The following is a 15,630-nucleotide window of genomic DNA, read 5'->3' as shown; positions in this document are numbered from 1 at the left end:
ATTAGTTCAGGCAGACTAAGCCAATCCAATCAGAACCGATCTTAGGATGTTTGCTGAGAATTGTGGAACAGAGATGTTTTCTTTCTCTGAAAGGCACAGTTTTGATGTACATGGTGGATTTGTGGTTAAGAGCCTGGCCTCTGGGGCAGGATTGTCTGGGTTCAAGCCTCAGTTCCAACCCTTACTCTAGGAGCCTCAATACCCTGTTTGTAAAATAGGGATAATTATAACACCTACTATAGCCCTGTTGTGACAAAAAGATGAGTCAATACAGTTAAGAAAGCACTTTGGGCCAGGCACAGTGGCTCATGCTTGTAATCCCAGCACTTTGGGAGGCTGAGGCAGGAGGATCACTTGAGTCCAGGAGTTTGAGACGAGCCAGGGCAATATAGTGAGGCCCTGTCTCTATTTAAAAAAAAAAAAGAAAAGAAAAAAAATTGGCCGGACATGATGGCACACACCTGTAGTCCCAGTTACTTGGGAGGCTGACGTGGGAGGATTTTTTGAGCCCAGGGGGTTGAGGTTGCAGTACGCTGCTATCGAGCCACTGCACTCCAGCCTGGGTGCTGTCTTAAATTTTTTAATTAAATGAAAAAGAAAGCACTTTGCACAGTGTCTAGAACATAGGAAGTGCTCAATAAATCCTACCTGTTATTAGGTGACACCTGGAATGTTTGTGACTACTGGGAAGGAATTCACAGAGCTGCTGGCTCTGGCCCTACCTAAGGGCTGCCTGACCTCTGGACTTCCATTTCCGATCACCAGTAAATCCCCTCCTCACCTAGACCAACTTGGGTTGGTTTTTAAGATACTTGCAGCAGAAAGAGGCTTCACTGCTACCCCAATGATATGACCTAGGGCAAGTCATGTCGCTTCTCTGGGCCTCAGTTTCTTTGTCCATGCAGTGGAACCGACAATACCTGAGAGAGCGGAGGCATCCATGCACCAGGTCCCTTTCCCACCACAGGCATTTCTGCATTTATACTTTGCACATTCTCACCAACTCTCTAATGACCTCTACCCTTTTGTGCCCCCCAACCCACCCCGCAAAACATTCAGATACCTCCACCTAGTCTCTCCCTACCACACACCCCTCCACAGGCACCCCAACGTACACTCTCCAGGCACATTCCTCAATCTCATCTCTCCCACACAGCGCTCCAGCCCTCCAACCAGAGAATCGGCCCTTTCCCAGACCCAGCCCCTGCTCCACCACACCCTCCCTGCACCATTCCCTTCCTGCAGTTCTACCCTGACCTCCGGACAGGGCCAAATCCCATGAGAAGCTCATTCATGCCTCCAGTCTCCCCTTTTGCCTGCCCCCCTGGACTGGTACAATCTCCACCAGGTCCCCTCACCCAGAAAGTACAGACAGAGGCCAAGGACAGGAAGTGACTTTAATGTCTCAGGAGCTGGATTTGGAGCAAGTTGGTGGCACCCAGGGCCTATGGCCCCGACGGAGCAGTGACCAGCCTGCATCGTCCTCTAAATCATATGGCACCGGTGGGAACACATCAAGTCCTTGGATATGCACGTCAAGCCCATCCGGCAAGGGCAGATGATGTTGGTAGCTCCCTTGGTCTGCAGAGAGCGAGTAAGAGAATTGGGAGTCACCAGGATGCAAGAAGGATGGGGACTTAAACTTCTTGGGAACCAGAACCAAGAGTACCAGGGCTGGAGTAAGACAGACCTGGGCTGTCTCTACAGCTTATAACTGCGTGACCTTCAGCAAGTCAATGAACCTCTCCGGCTCGGCTTCCTCATCTGTCAAATGGGGACAGTAATAGTAACCCACCTCTTAGGGTTGTTGTGAGGCCTAAATGAGATAGAGCAGATCAAGTGGTGATAAAAAAAAAAGACCCTTTAGGCCATGCGCGGTGGCTCACCCCTGTAATCCCAGCGCTTTGGGAGGCCTAGGCGGGTGGATCACCTGAGGTCAGGAGTTTGAGACGAGCCTGGCCAACAGGGTCATGGACTAATAATACAAAAATTAGCTGGGCATGGTGGTGGCACATGCCTGTAATCCCAGCTACTCCAGAGGCTGAGGCAGAGGAATTTCTTGAACCCAGGAGGTGGAGGTTGCAGTGGGCCAAGATCACGCCATTGCACTCCAGCCTGGGCAACAAGAGCAAAATTCTGTCTCAAAAAACAAAAAAAATAAAAACCCTCTAGCCACTTCAGCTGTAGGGTCAGGCTACGGTAGGGGCCCTGCTGCTTCCTTAGGGCATTGGCAACTCCCCACACAGGGACATAGAGGCTGGGCCCATCCATCCTAGAAAGGTTTGGGCCCAGGGCCAGGTGGGCAGGAACAGGGTGTACTGAGCATTCTGCTCCCTGCATTCCTAAAAGCGAGTGACAACCATGCTGGACTGCACACTGTCCTTGCCAGGAACACATAATCTTCCCAACAGCCTGGTGGGGTAGGTACTTTAGCCTCTCCTTGTAGATGAGAAAACTAAGGCTCAGAGAGCCATGATGACCTGCTTGAGGTCACAAAGATAGGGTGTGGAAAAGTCAGGATTTAAACTCAGGTCCAACTCCAAAGCTGTGGTCCTGCCACGGCAGTTCCATGCTCCTCTCAAGAAATCATGTCACTGTGGCAGGGAGATGGGGACTAGTAAGGGGAAGGTCATTTCCTACTTACCCTGCCTCAGTGATGTGAGAGAAGAGATATTCATTCATTCAACAAGCATTTATTGGCTGGGCACGGTGGCTCATGCCTATAATCCCAGCACCTTGGGAGGCCGAGCCAGGTGGATCACCTGAGGTCAGGAGTTCAAGACCGGATGGCCAACATGGCAAAACCCCATCTCTACCAAAAATACAAAAATTAGCCAGGCATAGCGGTGCACCCCCGTAATCCCAGCTACTCGGGAGGCTGAGGCACGAGAATCGCTTGAACCCAGGAGGCAGAGGTAGCAGTGAGCCAAGATCATGCCATTGCACTCCAGCCTGGGTGACAGAGCAAGACTCCATCTCAAAACAAACAAACAAACAACAATAAGCATTTATTGAGCACCTACTATGTGCAGATACTAAGCTGGGGGTAGGTGCTTCATAGATGAATATGATGCAATCCCTGCCCTTGAAGAGTTCCAACCACTGGGAGAGGCAGAGAAAAGACATGGCTAGTTAGGGAGATGCATGCTCTGCTGAGGGTCTGACCCCAGGGTACAGGAGCTCCAAGGAGGGAAGCCTTCTCAGAGGAGGTGGCTGGAGTTGTTTTGCACCATGAATAGGAGTTTGCCAAGTGGAGAAGAAGAAGGGCACTCCAGACAGAGGTGAAAAAACAGGTGGGGCCAGGTGTTTTTTTTTAAACCTCCCTGCCCACTTCTCTATTTGCCAGAAGTTGCCCCATCCTAGGGCCTCACCTGGGGCAAGCAGATCATGGTTATTCTGGCCCTGGGGGCACAGAAGGCTCCACCGGCGTCCAAGTCCATGAGGCAGCAGCCACTGTAGCACTCAGAGCGGTGGAAGCACCTGTCTGTGATTTTCTGTGGGGACAGGCAGGATGTCTGCCAGGCTGGGGGCAATCCCTGAGTCGTGTGGGAGGGTAGGGGAGGGTTCCCACCATTGCCAAAGAGCCCAGGGGTCCAGGAGAAGTCATGAGGTTGTCACCCCCTGGGGGGGCTGGTTCCCCCCCAGCCCCACCACGGCCCCTCAGCAGGACCCAGAGGAGCAGAGGAGAGGAGGAGAGGGGGATTAGCACTTTTCCCTCGGCCTCTCCTTTCCTGGACCCCCCTCACCTCCATGAGTCCCATAGGGTGTGTACTCTTAAGTCCCATTTTGCGGGGCAGGGTTGGGGGATGAGAATGAAGGGGCTGCGGGCTCGAAAAAGAGGGAGAGAAAGAGGAGAAAAGGGGAGAGCCCTCGTGCCTGGAAGAATCACTAGACAGTGAGGGGAGGCGGAGGAAGAGGGGGAGAAACCAGAGCAGGCAGGGTGGGTTTGGCTGTGAGCACTTTGGGGAGGGAAGCGAGCCCAGGACTGAGGCCATCGGAAGGGGCACGGGCGGGGGAGGTGGGGGGAGCGAGGGTGCTGGTCATAGGCCAATTTCTCTCCTCTCTGAGGCCACCAGGGGAAAGCGAAGCGGCTTTTGAAGTCCGTCTGAGGATGCCCCAGGCTACCCGCCTGGGTGTGGTTCCGGACCCACCTCTCCCTTTCAGGCTGCCCGGCGCCTTCGGGCTCCAGTGCCCCGGCGGCGGGGCCACCCTCTCCTGCGGTCGCGGCCGGCTGGGCGCGCTCCCCGGCTCACCTTTTTATATTGCGGAAGCGAGCTCCAGAGGGGCAGCACCGCCCCCGCCAGGACCCCCGCCACGAGCGCCAGGGCTGCGGCCATGGGTCTGGGCGGCAGAGCAGCGGCGGGGCTTCGAGGGGCCGCGGGATAAACCCTCTTCTCCGGCCACGTGACCCGGCGCCCCAGGCCGCCCCCGCGGAGGAGGGGCGTGGAGGGCGAGGTCGCCTGCGGAAGGGAAGGAGGGAGGAAAGGCGCTCAGGCTCGCACGGGCGGGATTCTAGACTGTAGGGGCCCTAGGGGCCTCCATACGTGTTACTTCCAAGTAGAAGCTTGAAACTGTAAGATAAAACTCTATTTTTATTGTATTTATTTATTTTACAGACGGAGTCTCGCACTGTCGCCCAGGCTGAAGTGCAGTGGCGCGATCTCGGTTCACTGCCATCTCCGCCTCCCAGGTTCAGGTGATCTTCCTGCCTCAGCCTCCCGAGTAGCTGGGACTACAGGTGTGCGCCACCACGCCCGGCTAATTTTAAAAATTTCTTTAGAGACAGGGGTCTCCCCATGTCGCCCAGGCTGGTCTCTAACTCCTGGCCTCAAGTGATGGTTCTGCTTCAGCCTCCCAAAGTGCTGGGATTACAGGTGTGAGCCACCGCACCTGGCCTCAAAACTTTATTTTTATAAACGGCACAAAACATATATGCTGAAATAAAAAGAGCTTCCTTCCTGATGTTGATTCTGTGTCTGCCCTTGCAGCCCCAGATTCTCCCCTTACCTTCGGGATAATCCAGCCCCACCCTCTGGGCTGCTCACACCCACTGCAGGCCCCATTCTCCTCTTCTGTAAGAACCAGGAGGTGGGACAAGATGGTCTCTAAGTCTTAAATCTCTTGCAGTCCTAATCATTCTATTAATTGTCTAAGGATTTGTCTGTGAATTGTGTGAAAGTCAAGATGTGGGGGCAAAATGGAGAAGTGGGAAGAGAAGAAAACTCAGAATAGGGAGGAGGGTTAAGGGAGAGCTGCACAGAGCAATCCTGGAACCGGGGGAGGCAGGCCTTCCTCAGGACTTACCCTGTGGATGAAGCTTCCACCTCACCCCACCTGCCTGCTTCTGCTTTTTTTTAATTTCTTTTTTTTTTAATTTTGTATTGTTAATATTTGTTATAGAGACAGGTTGTCCTTATGTTGTCCAGGCTGGTCTTGAACTCATAGGCTCAAGAGATCCTCCTGCCTTGGCCTCCCAAAGTGGTGGGATTACAGACGTGAGCCACCACTCCCAGCCTGCTTCTGCTTTTGAAGTTTGGCTTAAGAAATGAACTGAGGAATCCTGTCTTGGTGGGGAATAACAGCCAAGAATAACAGCCAGGAATAACAGCCCCCACCGCACTCAGAGGGCCCTGTATCCATTATTTCCGTGAGCCCTCCCTGTATTAACACTAGCTGTCACAGAGTAATTAACACTGGCTGTAACAACAGAACTCCTGGAATTTCGTGGCTTGGCACAATAATGCTTTATGTAAAGTCTGATTTGGGGCAAGAGACCCTTCTTCCATCCTGTAGCCATCTATAAGACTGGCCTCTGGCTGGGCATGGTGGCTTATGCATGTATTCATAGCACTTCGGGAGGCCAAGGTGAGAGGATCTGTTGTTGTTTTGTTTTTGCTTTTGTTTTTTGTTTTGTTTTGTTTTGTTTTTTTCAGACAGAGTCTCACGCTATTGCCCAGGCTGGAGTGCAATGGCACAATCTCGGCTCACTGCAACCTCCGCAGCGTGCTGGGATTACCAGTGGGAGTCACCATGCCCGGCCGAGAGGATCTCTTGAGCTCAGGAGTTCAAGGCCAGCCCTGGGCAATATAGTGAGACCTCATCACTACAAAAAAAATTTAAGAAATTAGCCAGACATGGTGGCACACGCATGTAGTCCTGGCTACTCGGGAGGCTGAGGCTGCAGTGAGTTATGATCGCACCACTGCACTCCAGCATGGGCAACAGAGTGAGACCCTGTCACAAAAACAAACAAACAAACAAACAAACAAACAAAAAACCTAGCATCCAAGGTCTCCATGGAAGGCCTGCCTTCTCCACTCACAAACTACCTGCTGGAACTAGTCACATGATCCCAACCTTCTAACCTTCTGCAAGGGAGGCTGGGAAATTCAAAGGAGTCTTGGAATATTTAGCATCTACTATCATTTCTGCTGTGTAACTCTTAGCCCTGTTTTACAGACTACTGAAGGCTCAAGATAAAGTTACTTGCCCAAGGAACAAGATTAAATGGCAGAGTCAGATATAAATCCAGGGCATTCTAGCTCCTGGGTCCAAGTTCTTACCACTGATCTACACTGCTGAGGGCGGCCAGAGGGCTTTGCGCCTAGTAATGGGGCTCCAGCAGTCGCGGTCTGAGCTCTCTTCATATGTGTGTTCTGCTACCTTGGCTGACTAGCGACCCATCCACGCAGACCATTTGTGAACTGGAGAGGAGGCCTGGGGACGGATACTTCCTTGTACTGCTTCACCGGCTTCCTTTGCCTGTACCCCCATGACCGTTAGACACTTGAGAAGTATTGTTGACTGCTTAGGAAAGTGGCAAATTTGAAGGCAAGGGGCCAGCAACTGTGTGTCAGGGTTAGCAGCCCCTGGGGAACCCACTGAAGGCCCTGAGGGGTGGTGAAGCCCCTGGAATTCTGTACAAAATATTATGTGCATGGCTTTTTTTTTCTTTTTTTAAATCTTTTTCTTAAGCCAGAGATCTTCCGGTTTCCTCAAAAACAACTGGTTCAGAACCTTTATTTTCACTTGAGGAAACCGAGGCCCAGAGAGGGCAGGGACTTCTCCCAGTAACTCAGCTGGTGAATAGCAGAGCCAGGCCTAGCTCTGCTCCTGACTCCAAGTCCTGTACCATGGCCTGCCAGCACTGGTCACAGGCACGTGTCCAGGGTACCTCTGCATTGTGGGGGAGTAGGAACAAGATCACCAGGGTCTCCAGCACCGGGAATCACTGAGCTGCCTGACCTGTGAGCACGGCCACAGCTCTGCCCAGGGCCCAAAACTGGCCACCTCAGACTTCAGTGAGCAGAAGGGGGTCAGTTCAGGGCAGGGGAGCACCTTGCTGGTGGACTTCTTACCCCCTATTTCCTGCCCCTTCACCTTCCCCTCCTCTGACAGTCTCTAATGTCTCACTTCTTTTCTTCTGCATCTTTCTGGTGGCCCAAGTGGTGGTTTCCATGACAATGTTCTCACTGGTCTGCAGCAAAATGAAAACAATAAGGATAATGTAGTAGTGTTTTTGTTAAAGGTAAATATATTCAATTTATTATTACTTAAAAAAAATTTTTTTTTGAGGTGTCACCCAGGCTGTAGTGCAGTGGTGCGATCTCGGCTCACTGCAGCCTTCGCCTCCTGGGTTCAAGCAAGTCTCCTGCCTCAGCCCCCCTCCAAGTAGCTGGGAATACAGGCGCGCACCACCACGCCCAGCTAATTTTTGTATTTTTAGTAGAGGTAGCGTCTCAACATATTGCCCAGGCAGGGAAATGTATTTAATTTAAAAAGTAATTATTTATTCTGAAATTATGTCTTTTCTACTTCTTTGGTGTTAAAATGTGCTTTTATGAAATAATGGCCATCAGGGGTTTGAGACCAACCTGGCAACAAAGTGAGACCTCTGTCTCTACAAAAAATAAAAGAATTAGCTGGGCATGGTGGCATCTGCCTATGGTCCCAAATACGTGGGAGGCTGAGGTGAGAGGATCTCGAGCCTGGGAGGTTGAGGCTGCAGTGAGCCATGCCACTGCACTCCAATCTGGGTGACAGAGATAGATTGTCTCAAAAAAGTAATAATAATTAAAATAAATAAAATAGTGATGGTATTTGGAGGTAAAAAAAATAAATAAAATATTTAAAAATATATTTTAAAAAAGCAATAATAGCCACGATACAGTAGTAGTTTTGTTTCATTGTTCATGTTCTTTTTTGGCATATATATATATATATATATATATTTTTTTTTTTTTTTTGAGACCAAGTCTTGTGCTGTCACCCAGGCTGGAGTGCAGTGGTGCCATCTTGGCTCACTGCAACCTCTGCCTCCCAGGTTCAAGCAATTCTCCTGCCTCAGCCGCCCGAATAGCTGGCGTTGCAGGCGCCCGCCACCATGCCCGGATAATTTTTTTTGTATTTTTTTTAGTAGAAACAGGGTTTCACCATGTTGGCCAGGCTGGTCTTGAACCCCTGACCTTAGATGATTCACCAGCCTTCCAAAGTGCTGGGATTACAGGCTTGAGCCACCGAAACTGGCTTTTGGCCAATATATTAAATATATGTGCACAAATTCTGTTAGTCCTCAAAATTTTTTGGAAGTCTTATCAGTCTTTGAAATCCAAAATAAAATTCTGGGGAAAACTGACCTCATGAAAATTGCGCATTACTCAAGTCCTTCCTGAAGGAACTCTAAAAGTAATCTGGGGAGAGTGAGGAACGAGTGGGTGCCCTAAGAGTTTGAAATGCGAAGATAGATCAGCAAAGCCTTCCTAGAGAAGAGGACCAGAGTGGGAAGTGTTTGGAGGTGAGGAGGTGGAGGCCTCAAGCTTGTATGTCCTGGACCCTGGCAGGAGAGGGCCGTGCTGTTTTGCTAAGCCTTGAAGGGGGACTGGGATTTAGCAAGCAGAGAGACTAAGGGTTTCCAACCAGGGGTACAGGGTGGGCAAAGGTTTGGAAGTGACAGTGAGTAGCTGTGGGTAGAACAGCAAGGAGATGGTGTCTGCTTGTTGGGGATACAGATTGGAGATGGGGCAGTCAGCGTGCCAGGGAACTTGAGGGTCTGTGAGAATAGCCCCCATTGAGGTGGCTCCTTGGTGGAAAGCTGGGCTGGTGGTGGCAGTGCTAGAGTCAGAGCAGGGGGACCTGAGCCATTGAGCCAGGGGTGCAGGGTGAGGGTGGGGTTGCCCTGCTCTGTCTGCGAGGACAGGAGGGTCTCTAGAAGGAGAGGCCCAGCATGCCCAAGGGAAATCAGCTGTTTCCCAGCTTCTAGTCACCCCACCCACATAACATACTCTGAACCAGGGGCAGGGCTCAGAACACACACTTCTCATTTTATTTCTTCCCGGGACAGACTGGCCCTGCTGAGAGGCTATCAGCTCAGCTTGGGAGAAATACAGTCCTGGAGGGAGAGGAGGGAGTTGACCTGCCGCCTCCTCCTGGACTGGGCTGGCCCTTTGATCCTAGGGCTTTGGCCTGAAGGACAGAGTGGGCGGTGGTGTCTGGTGGCCAGGTGTACTGCCGCATTGCCTTCACCCATCGGAGGGGACTGAGCTTTTCCAAGCAGCTTAGCCTATGACAGGGGCCTTCCTCAGAGGGGCCAAGGAGGGCTCCCTACAACCTCTGTGTTCAGGCAAAAGGTTCATGCACAGAGAGGTCTCCAGAGGGGACATAGCAGGGGAATGCCCTATGCTGCCATCCTGCCCACACCACCTATGCGTAGGGTGCATGTGTAGACTTGCTGGCACTAGAGCCCCTTCCTTCTTCCACTCGGTGAGGCTGAGCCACATTTGTGCCTAGTCGCCTTGGCAGTGAGGGCCCCTTGCTTACCTCAAGGAGCCATGAGGGAATCACAACTCCTGTAGCTGCTAGTGAAAGAATTCAAGCCAAAGTATGTAATTTTAACAATAAAAAGCGAAAGAAACAGTATTGGGTCAGCTGCCAGGCTGGCCTCAGGGCTCCAAAGAGGAACCACTGACAGGTGTCTCTCTCTTCAGCTTCAGCCCTCAGGCAGCCTCATTTCCTCTCAGGGAGGGAGACTGCCTCTCTGTGCGGGTCAGCAGGGAGCTGTACACAGCTCTATGCACCTCCATTTAGCACCCATCTAGAAATTCCTAGAAGACCAGGGGGACTAGGGACCAGAACCTCATGGAACCTGAACAGGGCAGCTCCCCAAAGGCAGGGAGATAGGGGGTTGCTGTCTCCTGAGGAATAGGACATGGATGCTGAGTGGGCAGAATTATAGGTGCCCATAACATCCCAAGTTGCCATACACGGAGGATTGCTCTGCTTAAGACCATACCTGGGCCGGGCGCAGTGGCTCACGCCTGTAATCCCAGCACTTTGGGAGGCCGAGGTGGGCGGATGATGAGGTCAGGAGATCGAGACCATCCTGGCTAACACGGTGAAACCCCGTCTCTACTAAAAATACAAAAAATTAGCTGGGCGTGGTGGTGGGCGCTTATAGTCCCAGCTACTCGGGAGGCTGAGGCAGGAGAATGGCGTGAACCCGGGAGGCGGAGGTTGCAGTGAGCCGAGATTGCGCCGCTGCACTCCAGCCTGGGCGACAGAGTGAGACTCCATCTCAAAAAAAAAAAAAAAAAAAAAAAGACCATACGTGGGTTCAGGAACAGCTCCCTGGGGCGGGAAGGAGTCATGGACATTATCCTTTAGCCAAGGGTAACACTGAAGGAAGGGTCCTTGGAAACTTGTTCCCCCCACCACCCCCAAGAAGCCTAAGCTACATTCTATAGAGCAATGGATCTCAATCACTTTTTTTGACTACAACTCATGGTAAAGGTACATTTTACACAGGTATTCAGACAACTAGTAGCTCCAATTAGTTGGTGTCTGTGTTATGCTGGTTTGGTGATCACCACTGCAAACATGTGTGTGCTCATGCATATATACAATGTGTAGATGTGTGTATGGAACTAAAGTTTCACAAAACAATACATTTACCATATGTGATCTTATCTGAGATTTTCTATTCTTTTCTATTTCATCTTTTAAAAGTGCTGGTTAGGGGCCGGGCGTGGTGGCTCATGCCTATAATCCCAACACTCTGGGAGGCTGAGGCAGGCGGATCACGAGCTCAGGAGTTTGAGACCACCCTGACCAACATGATGAAACCCTGTCTCTACTAAAAATACAAAAATTAGCCAGGCATGGTGGCATGCGCCTGTAACCCCAGCTACTCAGGAGGCTGAGGCAGGAGAATCACTTGAACCCAGGAGGCAGAGGTTGCAGTGGGCCGAGATCGCACCACTGCACTCCAGCCTAGGTGACAGAGTGAGATTCCGTCTCAAAAAAAAAAAAAAAAGCTGGTTAGGATGCACCAAATTGGTTTCATTGTCCGCTTACGATCCATCAATTGCTCTACCATTCTGTTGAGTCCACTAGGTTCGTCTGTCCAACTCACTGTATACATCTTGGTGGTCTCCATTCCATTTACCTATTCATTCATCATTCATTCATGTATTCAACAAACATTTAGTGATACCTATCGTATGTCAGGTACCTTATCATCAGAGCTCAGTCGCAGATAACAGATATCACCATACTTATTTTAAGCAGAAAGGAATGTAATACAGATAATTGAAGGCTGATGAAGACATTGAAATGACTGGAAGAGTGGAAACCAGACTGAGCCTCCAGGAATGACTTGAAAAACAAAACAAAACAACCCTGCAGAACTGAGCTACCAGGGGAGCTGCTACCCCTGCCACCATCAGGCGGGTGAGGAGGTAAGGTAGTCGTCACTGCAGCTGTAGTCCCAGGAACATACACATTAGCTATGATATCGGGTTCAGGAAGCTGCCATAAAAGATTATTGCCTGCCAGGTGCAGTGGCTCACACCTGTAATCCCAGCATTTTGGGAGGCCAAGGTGGGAAGATCGCTTGAGCTCAGGAGTTCAAGACCAGCTTGGGCAACATAGCAAGGCCTGGACTCTACAAAAACAATTTTAAAAATTAGTCCAGCATGGTGGTGCACCTGTAGTCCCAGCTACTTGGGAGGTTGAGGTGGGAAGATCGTTTGAGTCTGGGAGATTGAGGCTGTAGTGAGCTATGATTGCATCACTGCACTCCAGCAAACCTGTTGCCTGTAGGCAGGTGTGGTGGCTCACGCCTGTAATATTAGCACTTTGGGAGGCCAAGGCAGGAGGGTTGCTTGAGGCCAGGAGTTTGAGACCAGCCTGGGCAACATAGTGATACCCTTGTCTCTACAAAAACAAAACAAAACAAAACAAAACAAAAAAACATTAGCTGGGTGTGGTGGTGTGCACCTTATAGTCCCAGCTACTCAGGAGGCTGAGGTGGGAGGATCACTTAAACCTAGGAGTTTGGGGTTACAGTGAGCTATGATCCTACCACTACATTCCAGCCTGGGCAACACCCTGTCTCTAAAAAAAATAAATTGAAAAAAAAAAAAGTATTGCCTGTGTCTTCCCTAGCCAAACAAAACAAAACAAAACAAAACAAAGAAAGTATGCCTCCCACAAATGCCACTGCCCTCCCTTACCTCCATGAAGGTTAGGCTTTAGGCAGTGCATGTGATCAGCAATCACACCTAGGTCTATCGCTCTAGTGTTTAGCTTTCCTGCCCTGCCGTGCAGGAAGGGACACCAGGAGGAGATGAAAGAAAAGCTGAACAAGCCATGCTACAGCAGCCACTATAGGGAAAAGTGCCTGGAGGTGGCACAGGTTACCTGGAGGGGGTGAAGTTAGTTTTCTACTTCCTATTTGAAATCTTTTCAGTTTTTACAGCTGCAAATCACTTTTTTTTTCTTTTTGAGACAGGGTCTCACTGTTGCCCAGGCTGGAGTGCAGTGGCATGATCATAACTTACTGCAGCCTTGGCCTTCTGGGCTCAAGTGATCCTCCTTCCTCAGCCTCCCAAGGCTAGGACTATAAGTGCACGCCACCACACCTGGCTTTTTTTTATTATTTTTTTTAAGCCTTTTAAAGATTATTCGTCTTTCAGTGCTTCAACATGATGGCAAAACAATAATTTACTGAATACAAATAGCAAGGAAAGGAATCAAACATTTATAAGATATATTTATTATTTTTCTGACCAAAGTGCAATGATTTTTAAATTTTTCTAAACAATTATAAAAAAAAGTATTCAAGAAAATAAAATACAAATGGGAAATTTAACTAGATTCCTTCTTCTAATTAATCCTAACCTTGTATTTGGTCTAGAAAACAAACAAAAAATCATTTGAAGTGTTACTAAAATGCTAACTGAATCATTTTAGCATAAATCTAGTCACATGCACTCAAGGTTCCACTGCTAGGAATTTTGTTAAGATCAGTTGAATCATGAATAACACCATATAATAGAGCATGAGGAACACAAACATTAGATGTGATCCTTGCCCCCTACCCTTAGATTATGTCAGAATAAAGCTGACAGTTCTGCCCAGCTCTGAACCCCTAGTGCCTCCAACCCAAACCTTGGAAGCAAAGAATATGCCCTGTCATACAACATGGTACAAGTTGTAGTAAAACAAAGCCTATGTTTTCTTACTTTTCTATAGGAAATGGTTAGTTATTTGATATGTATTAAAACACTGCTAAGAATCCACTTTGAGTTTGTTTACTAAACATATTGTGCAATAACTGACTCCACAAAAAGTTCCTTTGAAATCTGGTCCACAAATTCACTTAAGATTGGAAATTTAAAACTTGCAAGAAAAGGAGGAAGTGGGTATCCCTAAATCCTAACATGTTGTAATTATTAAAGGGACATATACGCATACTAAAAAGTTTTGCTCATAGAAGGCACAAACTATAAAAGGGATAGTCTTTTTGAATTAAAAAAAAAACTAGCTTGATATGCTTCTTTGTTTAGTGAGCACCATAACTAAGATGAAGTTATGTCTCTTAATTAACTCTCTCCTGTGATGAAAAAAAGTACATAAAAAATTTAATTTGTCTTACCTATACTTTCCAGCCACTAATTGAGATGTAGTTTGAAAGATTAAAATTGCCTTAAAAAGGGGTCGCTATAGCAGCTATCAAAGCAATATTCAAGCAAGATTTCAAGGATGCTTTCAGGTTTCGAATTAGTTTTCCTTGTCAAAAATCTTCACAACTTCAAAAACTTGATAATCAACAGATTGAGAAGCATTTATTTTCTTGACTTTCCCCATTTCTTTATATAAGTCAATAATTGGCTTTGTTGACTGAAGATGGGTCTCAATTCTCTTTCCCAAGCTTTCTCTGTTGTCATCACTCCAACCACTACTCTTTCCTCTCTCAGGACATCATTCAATACAGATCTTCTTATTACAGTTAAACACACACGCACACACACAATGAAAGATACATCTATCTGCCTTCCCATTCAACCTTTTTTCTTTTCTTTTCTTTTTTTTTTTTTTTGAGACGGAGCCTCGCTCTTGTTACCCAGGCTGGAGTGCAGTGGCATGATCTTGGCTCACTGCAACGACCATCTCCCGGGTTCAAGAGATTCTCCTGCCTCAGCCTCCCGAGTAGTTGGGATTACAGGCACGCCCCACCACGCCTGGCTAATTTTTTGTATTCTTAGTAGAGACGGGGTTTCACCATGTTGGCTAGGCTGGTGGTGAACTCCTGACCTTAGGTGATCCACCTGCCTTGGCCTCCCAAAGTGCTGGGATTACAGGCGTGAGCCACCGCGCCCAGTCCATTGTTCCAACCTTGAAGGTTGTCTTGATTTCTTGGAAACCCATCCATCGATCAAGAATGTACTCTTTTGAGTATTGACAGCCATTGTCTGATCCATTTCCCTCTTTAATAAACTGATGGTTATCTCCACTGGTCCCATGTTTCCTTCTTTAATGTAATTTTCAGTGAGTTCACCATACTGTGAATCTGGGCTCTTCCTTTCATCATGAAGCAACTCTCCTGCAGAAAGGTGTGTGTAGCCATCTTTCTCAAAGATGCCAGCGCGCGGGGACCGCCGTGGACAAACACGACCAGCGGCTTCATGAGACGGGGAGGGCCGCGAAGAATCGGCAGGCAGGTCTGCAGCGGGAAGCTAAGGCCCAGGACATGGAGCAGCGGCTCAGGCAGCGGCTCAGCCTGCACCGCCCCTCGGAGCTCAGAGGGCTGACAGGGGCAGGTGCAGCGTGTGGCGGGGAGGCGGTGTGGGAAAGGCACGGGCTGCCAGGGCATCTGCGCCGCGGTCGGAAGGGAGCTTCTTATTTTTTAAATTTATTTTATTTTATTTTTTATTTTTTGTACAGATGGGACATGTTGCACAGGCTGGTCTTAAACTTTTATTTTTATTTGAGACAGAGTCTGGCTCTGTCGCCCAGGCTGGAGTTCAGTGGCGCGATTTCGGGTCACTGCAACCTCTGCCTCCTGAGTTCAAGAGATTCTCCTGCCCCAGCCTCCTGAGTAGCTGGGATTACAGGCGCCTGCCACCACGCCAGGCTAATTTTTGTATTTTTAGTAGAGACGGAGTTTCATCATGTTGGCCAGGCTGGTCTTAAACTCCTGACCTCAGGTGATCCGCCTACCTCGGCCTCGCAAAGCGCTGGTAATATAGGAGTTATTAAGAAACTATTTTAGGCAGATAGTAAGGGCAAGGAGTCCGCAGTAAGGCTTATTCTTTTTTTTGTTTTGTTTTGTTTTTGTTTTTGTTTTTTGAG

General features: G+C 48.9%; 1 protein-coding gene and 1 pseudogene across 2 annotated transcripts; both read right to left on the bottom strand.

Moving 5' to 3' along the window:
- Nucleotides 1-1,383: 1,383 nt before the first annotated feature.
- On the bottom strand, nt 1,384-4,413 carry CLPSL2 (colipase like 2). 2 transcript variants are annotated; one of them, XM_063725223.1, is made up of 4 exons: nt 4,254-4,405; nt 3,372-3,494; nt 1,691-1,764; nt 1,499-1,581 (listed from the first exon to the last, which is right to left on the bottom strand). In XM_063725223.1, exons 1-3 carry the CDS (start codon nt 4,335-4,337, stop codon nt 1,726-1,728), a joined length of 246 nt encoding a protein of 81 aa, XP_063581293.1. In that variant the 5' UTR covers nt 4,338-4,405; the 3' UTR covers nt 1,499-1,581; nt 1,691-1,725. The 2 variants fall into 2 exon arrangements, with proteins under 2 accessions (XP_002816844.3, XP_063581293.1); XM_002816798.6 differs by lacking the exon at nt 1,691-1,764 and having other exon boundaries at nt 1,384-1,581; nt 4,254-4,413.
- An 8,970-nt stretch (nt 4,414-13,383) lies between these two features.
- LOC112133805 (UMP-CMP kinase-like) lies at nt 13,384-15,167 on the bottom strand (annotated as a pseudogene).
- Nucleotides 15,168-15,630: the final 463 nt, after the last annotated feature.

Source organism: Pongo abelii, chromosome 5, assembly GCF_028885655.2.
Source record: "Pongo abelii isolate AG06213 chromosome 5, NHGRI_mPonAbe1-v2.0_pri, whole genome shotgun sequence".
In the NCBI taxonomy this organism is placed as follows: domain Eukaryota; kingdom Metazoa; phylum Chordata; class Mammalia; order Primates; family Hominidae; genus Pongo; species Pongo abelii.
The sequence above is the reverse complement of the archived record's forward strand: the minus strand, read 5'-3'. Positions and strand labels throughout refer to the sequence as shown.